We start from the raw sequence: 10,250 nt of genomic DNA on the forward strand, positions 1-10,250 counted from the left end.
AGCTAAGTATAATAAATTAAAAATCGAAATATTTCTAGATTTGAACAAGAATAATTCTGAAAGAGAAGCACACATACCAATTATAGTAAAACTTGATCCTAGAGTATGAAGATTCCAATATCTCAACCTTGACTAACACGGTGGAAGCCTTGTTAGCAATGAATATAATGTTTATATGTAATTATGTAGGAATTATTTTAGTTATTCTCGGTATACCAAAACATGTAAATTACCTATAACTGGCAGCATATGTCATATTGCAACAAATTATATTACATCGATAATGCATGTATGTAAAAGATCAGAGCACCCTTCCCACAGAACTAACTTGGAGAATATACTCAAACATACATGTTATTAAACAGAATAAAAGATGGAAGTTATTAATGAAAACACTAAATCAGTAATCCAGAAGATTAAAAAGAGCCAAACAATTGCTGGTCAATTGAGCAAGATACAACACACTCTTATTGATTGTGTTCTTAACAGCTTTGCTTACTTTCTGGCCATCAAATTCATCGGTGCATGTGTACTCATCCGTCAAGATAGCGCTCACCCAAGTTTTTAAATCATTCATCTCATCAGCCTTGTGATCCGAGCCTTGTAAATTAGCCAATGTCTTCAAGGATTTCTCCAGCTCGTCGATGGCCTCGCCAGTAGTTTCAGCGCAATCATGGGTGATTTCTTTCTCGGACGGACTCAATCCCTTCATTTTTTATAACGAGTCTATCGATGAAGATGCATTGTATGTGGCATTTAGAGTGAAGGACAAGGCGATGTTGCAAAGCTTGTTGGTATCGGTTTTAATGGCGGACGCACTGGGAGAGAGAGCTTTGTAGCAAACTTTGGGATATGTGGTTGAACAGGCGGATTTGATAAATTTTTTGTAAGTTTTGGCACTAGCTTTGTTAGTAGTAGCAGCTGAGACAGTTTGCATGGAGGTGGGCATGATAAGAAGAAGAAGAATGGAAAAACAAAATATGAAGACTAATTGGAAAGATGAGCTTGACATTGTGAAACTTTTAACTTCGTTTCTGTGGAAAATGTTCTCAATATAAAATTGTTCTCTCATATAAAATCAAAAGCTTACAAACTATTTATAGGCTATAGTTTACCATTTAAAACAACAAAAATTGAAAATATTAAAATCTAATAATAACCATAAACCAATGACTCTTGACCTTTCATTTTCCTAAACAAGAAACTACTAATTTAAACCCATTAAAAAACAATATAACTTTTGACCTTTCAACTCTTGACCTTTCACTTACATGACTCTTAACTTTCATTTAAGTTTATTTAACAAAACTCCCCTGTAAACTTAAATGCTTCTGCCATCCTTCATGCCGATTAATTTCTTGTAGTTGTCGAAGAGTATCATCGGTAGCGGTTTTGTAAAGATATCCGCGACTTGGTCCCGACTTGTCACGTGCACTAATTTCACACTTCCTTCCTTTACATGATCTCGGATGAAATGAAAACGAATGTCAATGTGTTTGCTTCTCTCATGATTCACTGGGTTCCTTGCCAACTCAATCGCTGATTTATTGTCAACTCGTATCTCAGTTGCACCAAGTTGTTGTTGCTCCAACCCACCCAACAAATTTCTGAGCCATATAGCGTGACACACACACCAAGATGCTGCCACATATTCAGCTTCACATGTCGATAGTGTCATGATTGGTTGCTTCTTTGAAAGCCAAGCAAATGCTGTGTTACCCATAAAGAACACATATCCCGATGTACTTTTCCGATCATCTAAGTCTCTGCACCAATCACTGTCGGAATACCCAATCAACTTGTAATCTTCCATATTTGAATAAAATAACCCGTGTGACACCGTTCCTTGAATGTACCGTAGGATTCGCTTCAACGCCTTCCAATGTGAATAAACCGGCTCCTCCATGAACCGACTTACAATGCCAACACTTAGCGAAATGTCAGGCCTTGTGCAAGTGAGATAGCGAAGGCTTCCCACCAAACTTCGGTATTTACTTGCGTCGACTCGTTCTCCTCCATCGAATTTCGAGAGTTTTACACCTGGTTCCATTGGTGTTGATACCGAGTTGCAATGTGTCATCTTGTACTTCTTCAAAATTTCCTTTGCATATGCCTCCTGTGACACAAAAATACCTGTCCTTTCTTGTCGAACCTCCAAACCAAGGAAAAATTTCATTAAACCCAAATCTGTCATCTCGAATTCTTGTGTCATTTTGCTCTTAAAATCCAGTATCATCTTACCATTGTTCCCCATAAAAATGAGGTCATCGACATAAAGAGCAACAAATAACATATTACCTCCATTCTTCTTCACGTAGAGGGCATGTTCATAAGGACATTGTTTGAACCCATTCTCCTTGAAGTATGTATCGATACGAGTATTCCATGCCCGCGGTGCTTGCTTCAACCCGTAAAGTGCCTTCTTTAATTTCAGCACCTTTTTCTCCTCTCCATTTTTCATGTACCCGGGTGGTTGTTCGATGTAGACTTCTTCTTCGAGCACACCATTCAAGAATGCCGACTTGACATCCATTTGAAATATTGGCCATTTAAATTGTGCCGCTTGTGCAATGAGCAGCCGGATTGTCTCCATTCTTACAACAGGAGCAAATACCTCATCATAATCGATCCCCTCCTTTTGCTTATACCCCTTTGCAACAAGTCGCGCCTTGTACCGTTCTAACTCGCCTTGAGCATTCATCTTTCTTTTGAACACCCACTTCACACCAATGGGTTGACTTCCTTTCGGCAATTCTGTTAACTCCCATGTGTTGTTACGGTCAATTGCTTTAATCTCCTCATCCATAGCAGTTTGCCACTTCTTGTCCCGTGCAGCCTCTTCAAAACTTATAATCTCGGAATCTGCCAAAAGACATACAATATGTACCTCATTTGTTGAATCATACAAATCTTGCAAACTTCGCATTTTTGGTTGTTGCGGTTCATCTTCATCATCGGTAGTTTCAGGATTTGTCTGTATGATTGTTGGTGTAGTGATTGATGATCCTCCATCTTTGGTGATAACCTCCGTTGAGTTATTCCAATCCCACTCGCTTGCTTCATTGAATCGTACATCACGACTTACCACAACCTTCTTACTTATCGGGTCGAGTAGCTTGTATCCTTTTGTTTTCTCATCATACCCAATAAAAATAAACATTTTGCTTTTGTCTTCGAGCTTCGTTCTTCGCTGATCCGGCACATGTGCATAGGCCTCACTACCAAATACTTTAAGATGAGAAATTGATGGTTTTTGTCCGCTCCAAGCTTCTTGTGGTGTTTGATCATCCAACTTCGCATGTGGACATCGATTTTGCACATAGATGGCACATTGCACGGCTTCCGCCCAAAATTCCTTCGGCATCTTCTTGCTCTTGAGCATTGATCGAACCATGTCGAGAATAGTCCGATTCTTCCTCTCGGCCACACCATTTTGTTGGGGAGAGTACGGTGCGGTTAGGAATCGTCTTATGCCTTGCTCCTCACAATACTCCATGAAAGCCGTCGAAGTATACTCGCCACCTCTATCAGATCGTACAGATTTGATGTGTCTACCAGTTGTTTTTCCACCATCACTTTGAACTTTTTGAACACCTCCAATGCCTCGGATTTTTCTTTAAGAAAATAAACCCAAGTTTTTCGTGAGAAATCATCGATAAAAGAAATGAAATACCTTTTACCGCTAAAAGATTCAAGGGTGATTGGTCCACATATGTCGGTATGAATCAATTCGAGAAGTTGCTTAGCCTGATATTCTGCCTTATTTTGAAACGAAGTTCTCGCATGCTTACCAAGCACACATTCTTCACAAAATTTTCCCTCATAGTCCATGTCTGGTAGCCCATGCACCAAATTCTTCTTTGCCAACTCGTTTAGACCACCATAATGTAGATGGACAAAACGGAGATGCCATAGCAACGCCTTGTCTTCAACATCAACTCGCAAACATTTTCCTCGAACACTTCTCAGATTCAACCTGAACATGCGATTTCTCTCCATTTCAACTCGAGCGACCAAACACCCTTCCTTATCTTTCAAGTGTAACACCCGATCTTTCATAAGTACCGAATAACCTTTTTCCATGAGTTGCCCCATACTCAAAATGTTGCTCTTGAGGTCTGGTACGTAATACACATCATGGATTGACCCAATTAACCCATCATTTTGTAAATAAAAAATGGTACCTTGGCCTTTTACCTCAACCTTCGACGTATCTCCAATTGACACATGTCCCGTTTCAACCTTTTGCATCTCTTTGAATAGGTGCTTGAGCCCACACATATGGTTGCTTGCACCCGTGTCAAGGTACCACACCATGTTGTTGTTGGTGTTGACTTCGTTGTGTGCCATCAAGAGAAAACCTTCTTTTGCCTCCTCATTTTCCGTGGTTAGGTTGGTTGTCTCTTCCACCTTTTTCGAGAAGCGACATTCTTTCGCGAAGTGTCCCGCCTTACCACAATTGTAACACTTATCAGAGTTACAATCCTTCGCATAGTGACCATATTTGCCACACTTGTAGCACTCGACATTGGAATAATTCGACCATCCGCCTCTTCCACGACCACGTCTTCTTCCCCGCCAATTTTGTTGGTTTGAATACTCATTCTCTTCATAATTCCCTTCTTGACCACGACCTTTTCCACCACGACCATTTCCTCGATCTCCACGACCACGGCCTCTACCTCGAAAGCTTTGAGAATAGAGAACCTTTTCGTCTTTGATTGATGCCTTGGTTTGAAGTGCTTGCTCGAGTGTCTCCTCTTTCTTCTTCTTCTTACGTTGTTCATGTGCCTCGAGAGAACCGGCCAGTTCATCGACTGTAAGCGTTGCTAGATCTTTTGACTCTTCTATGGCACATACGACATTTTCGAAACTGTCAATTAACGATCTCAAAATCTTCTCCACAACTCGTGCATCAATTAACGCTTCTCCGTTTCGGTTGAGTTGGTTCACCACGGTTTGAACACGCGTGATGTAGTCGGAGACACCTTCTGATTCCTTCATCTTCATGCCTTCCAGCTCGCCACGAAGAGTTTGAAGTCGGACTTGTTTAACTCGGTCGGCTCCTTTGTACACCTTTGCTAAAATGTCCCATGCTTCTTTTGAAGTTGTCGCACTTGCAATCTTCTCAAAGCCCGACTCATCAACGGCTCGAAATAACATGTACAATGCCGCCTTATCTTTCGACCGTATTTCTTTCAACGCCTTGTTTTGAGCCGCCGTATATCCCGCAGTAGTTGTCGGTTCTACGAAACCTTCTTGGACCACCTCCCAACCATCTTGAGACCCGAGAAGAGCTTTCATTTGGATGCTCCAATTCTCATAGTTCACCTTTGTTAGTCGAGGCAATGGCACATTACTAGTCACACTCTCCATAGCTCAGATACCAAATTGTGGAAAATGTTCTCAATATAAAATTGTTCTCTCATATAAAATCAAAAGATTACAAACTATTTATAGGCTATAGTTTACCATTTAAAACAACAAAAATTGAAAATATTAAAATCTAATAATAACCATAAACCAATGACTCTTGACCTTTCATTTTCCTAAACAAAAAACTACTAATTTAAACCCATTAAAAAACAATATAACTCTTGACCTTTCAACTCTTGACCTTTCACTTACATGACTCTTAACTTTCATTTAAGTTTATTTAACAGTTTCTACTCAGATTTCTATCTTGTGTATTGGTGATGGAGCATGGAAATATGGATCGCTACTTATTTATAGGCAAAATTAGAATAACTTTAGGTGAGGTGACCCTAATTAATGTTGTAATTAATTGGTTTTTATTTATTTGCACCACCAATAACAATCTTTTGATTCTTGATACGTCCTATAATTATCGATTAGTTTATGACAGTGTTATGATCACACTAGAGTACAAATCAAAACTAGAAAAAAGATTGAAATAAAATTTGTTGAAATTAGAACGTGTAAATGACAACCGATCAGATGATAATAAATTATAATTAATCCAGAGATATATACTTAGATGCTTAGGTTGTTTACACATCTAGCTTGCACTGGCACACAATCACAATCTCCCGCATATAATAGTTTTATGTATTATTATGAAAACTATCTTTTGATTCTTTATTATATAATTAGTTGTCTAACAAAAGATACGGTACAGCAGCCGAGCTGCAGTTCCTTCAATTTAAATATAAGCTTTGCTTCTGCTCCTAATTGCAGGTGTCCTAACGGGTCCTCGATGTGATTTTCCCATAGATGATACGAATTGGATCTAGTGCTTTAAGTGTAAGTATATTTTTTTATAAATTTGTAATATTTTCAAACAGATTGATTAATAAAACAAATTCATTGATTACATTAATTTATTTTTTATAATTGTCCTCATATGGTTTTTGTAAGCAAAGTAAAAAGGAAACAAATATTGTTCATTGGTTGTCTAATGTTTAAACTAATACTAAGCGGTATTACGTGGTCGGATCGTAAAACAGAAAGACAACTTGTATTAGTACACAAACAAAATCTGTCTTAGTCTAATCGGAAATTAGCAAACCGATTGAAAGACTAATATGTCGTACGTCTATTAAGTCCAATTGGGAATATGCTTTATCCTGGACATCGAAGCGGATGACTCTTAGAAGATAGAGATATAGATGTGACTGACTGGACTGACAGTAAATTGGACTAGACCCAAGAAGACTAGATCTTGAATCTGTTTATAAATTTATTCACTTGTGATGTTCATAGTATGATATACCTAAATCTTGAGTGGATGACAGACTATGTATGTGTGACTCATACACTTTGATGTAAGTCAAACCTGTAACACCCCAAACCCAGCCCAGATGTTATGACCGGATCCGACATGCCACATCGAAGCGTTCAAAACATTTTATATTGTTGATCTAGAAAAACTTACTTAGTGTTTTAAAAGACAATTTCATTATAGGTTAAAGTGAATAGAAGCTGTGCACCAGGTAGGAAACCGGAAAAGAGGTGGTGAGTCCATCGGACTGCTTAAGTACCAAGCTCCCTTCGGATACAATCCTAGACATGCATACCGCCATTGCCACGCCTTAACGTCATGGATATTCCTAGGAAACCAATTTGATTAAGTCATTTTTAGGAAAAGTGATTAATTTTGAAAAATACTTTCATTGCGGAAGCTTTGCTTGTTGTCGTGTTATTTTGAAATCAATTGCTGTTTTTGAAAACGTGCCTTAAAGCTATCCAATTTCAACAGTTAAAATAAGTAATACCTATCTTAGTAATACATATTAAAACCATCAAAAATAATTAAGCGGCCTTATTACATTTAAAAACCCAAAACTTCAAACGTAAATAAAAGGATGTCCAGTTCACCAGAAGAAAATCAAACTTTCAGAACGGGTGGCCACTCCGAATTCCCTCATAGCTCCAAGCCCACTATGGTTGGGGATTTCCTGCGTGGATGAAAATAAAAGGGGTGAGTTTGGGGAAACTCAGTGTGTAAAATAACCCATACCACAGTCTAAATCAGCTCAACCCACAGAAACAGAATAAGTTTGCCTTAACCCAGAACAGAAATTCAGAATAAAGCCCATAGACCCATAACAGAACAGAACAGATATTACATGTTTATGCAGAAACCCAACCCAGATTCATCCATAACACCCCCCGTACTAGCCTTACACCATGTGGGGAGACTACTCGACCCACCCAACCGCTACACATCACAGAAATCGCAGCGAGGCTGCCAGATATTGTGACGAAGTCACCAGATACAAATATTGTGGCAGAGCCACCAGAACAGATATATGTGGCAGAGCCACCAGATCAGATAATCGTGGCATAGCCACCAGAATAGATATATGTGGCAGAGCCACCAGATCAAATAATTGTGGCATAGCCACCAGGACGCTTCCTCCATAATATAACCCATGTCCCCATGCAACAGATATATAATCATGGCATACATCATACAGAATCAGATCGTTATGCTTTTTAGTCAAAATTAACCCTAGGGGTATAACGGTAATTTTGCACCTACGAGTATAACAGTAATTTTCCATACATAGGGGTATTATAGTAATTTAGCTACTTTTAGGGTTTTCATGCATATCCTAACTATTTTTCGTACTATCAGAACACTTACCGTGCATACTTACAGAATTGGGGCCGTTGGCCCATGAACCCGATCTTTGGCCTATTAGGCCCAAATTATCAAAATGTACGAAATCGCGCGTACTGCAGTTTATTACTTTAGATTACCAAATATACAAACCCAACTATCTTACGAGCATTCGCACACTCGCAAATTCCCAAAATACCGACTTTTCGACATTTCGGCTTTTCGGCTTTTGCCAATCTAGTCTATGAGAGGGTGTCAGTTACACACCTGTTTGCGACGATATGCTGACGAGATCCACACACGAACCGCCTACAATTGGATTATTAACACGTTAATCTAACTATTCAAATACAAACTACGTATTAACCCCTTACAATATTCGGCCAACCACACCTACAGATCATAGTAAGCTTATAAGAAATCAATAAGCAACTCATTAACAAATTTTGTCAATGTTTACCACATAATCATAATTTCACTGCAAGCTGTCTTCCTGAGCAACAGTCACTAAATTATTTATAACTGGAGCTACGAAACTTCAAATCAAGTGCCTTTAATTTTACCTGAAAATAGACTCATATATCTTCTATCCATAAAATTTTCAGAATTTTTGGTATGGCCAATCAATACCAGATTTTTCTTAAAGTTTCCCATGTTTCACTGTTTGACTAATCTGACCACTCTTCATTACGAATCAAATTTCTCATTGTACAGAATTCAAAATATGTTCTCGTTTATTCCATTTGAAACTAGACTCATTAAGCTTTAATTACATAATTTATGCAGCTTCTAACTCATCTCCCACAATTTATGGTGATTTTCCAAAGTCACGTTACTGCTGCTGTCCCAAGCAGATTTATTACCAAATCACTCTTTCACACCTAACTTGCATGCTTGTTATTTAAACATGTATATCACCAATCAATCATCACATATCTATGATTTTACTTAAGTATAATCTCCATTTCATCATTTTAAAGCACAACATGTTAGCCGATTTTTCCCCTTAGCATCTAAGGCATATGCATGCTCATTTGTTTGGCTCAACTTCACCTATCTTCCATTTTTCATCAAAAGAACATGAAACAACAACCATTTCCTTCATTTTAATTCATGACTAAATGCTCACAACACAACTAAAAACCAAAATATGCTTCAAGAGTTAAGGTAGAATCAAGAAGAACTCATGAAAATCAAGATAGAAGCAAACTACCATGAACTTACCTTCAATTTTCTTCCCCAAGTGACCGAACATTCAAGAGCTTTCTCCTCTCCTTTCTCTTCTCTAACTTTCGGCTATGATGAACAAAGATGGACAAAACTTTGTTTTTTTCACCCTTTTTTCTTTTAATAAAATTTCATATTTCATCCATTTAATTCTTTAATACAAAAGACATGAAATGTCCATCATGGAACATTTACCTAAACCATTATCATGGAACATTTACCTAACCCATTATCATGGAATATTTACCTAATCCATGATAATGGAACATTTACCTAATCCATTATCATGAAATATTTACCTAATCCATTATCATGGAGCATTTACCTAACCCATTATCAATTTGTACCATGAATTATGGATATCAAGTGCTCATATTGTCTACAACAACATGATGGCTGGCCACTTCATGTAAAATGGGAGGTTTGTCATGCAAATCCTCCTATTTTGCACTCCTATTTATTTGGCCACTTCAATTTAGCCTATAGCATTTTCAAACATTTTCACATAGGTCCTATTTCATAATTTCACCCCCTTTTTCTTATGGAACAAAAATTAACTAAAATTGTCGGGTTCTATCTTAAGCTTGGGCCTTCTAGAGGCCCACTAACATAATTAAACCTATGTCAACATTCACAGAATTCCCGAAAATTGGGGCGTTACAACTCTACCCTCCTTAAAGAAATTTCGTCCTCGAAATTTACCTGATCCAACTAGTTGAGGGTATTGTTGACGCATAGTCTCTTCTGATTCCCAAGTAGCTTCTTCCCTTCCATGATTACGCCAATGTACTTTCACTAATGGGACAGATTTCCTTCTGAGAACCTTAACATCTCGAGCCAATATTTGCACAGGCTCCTCCTCAAAGGTCAAATCAGTCTGAACTTCAATTTCTGCAACTAGCAGGACATGAGCAGGGTCAGCACGATAACGCCTTAA

At 38.2% G+C, this 10,250-nt stretch overlaps 1 protein-coding gene across 1 annotated transcript; it reads right to left on the reverse strand.

Annotated features, from left to right (window-relative positions):
• Positions 1-400: 400 nt before the first annotated feature.
• Positions 401-712, reverse strand: LOC107887815 (pectinesterase inhibitor 7-like). Its single transcript, XM_016812040.1, has one exon. It carries the CDS (start codon positions 710-712, stop codon positions 401-403), a length of 312 nt encoding a protein of 103 aa, XP_016667529.1.
• Between the last annotated feature and the right edge of the window lie 9,538 nt (positions 713-10,250).

Source organism: Gossypium hirsutum, chromosome A03 (genome assembly GCF_007990345.1).
Source record: "Gossypium hirsutum isolate 1008001.06 chromosome A03, Gossypium_hirsutum_v2.1, whole genome shotgun sequence".
In the NCBI taxonomy this organism is placed as follows: domain Eukaryota; kingdom Viridiplantae; phylum Streptophyta; class Magnoliopsida; order Malvales; family Malvaceae; genus Gossypium; species Gossypium hirsutum.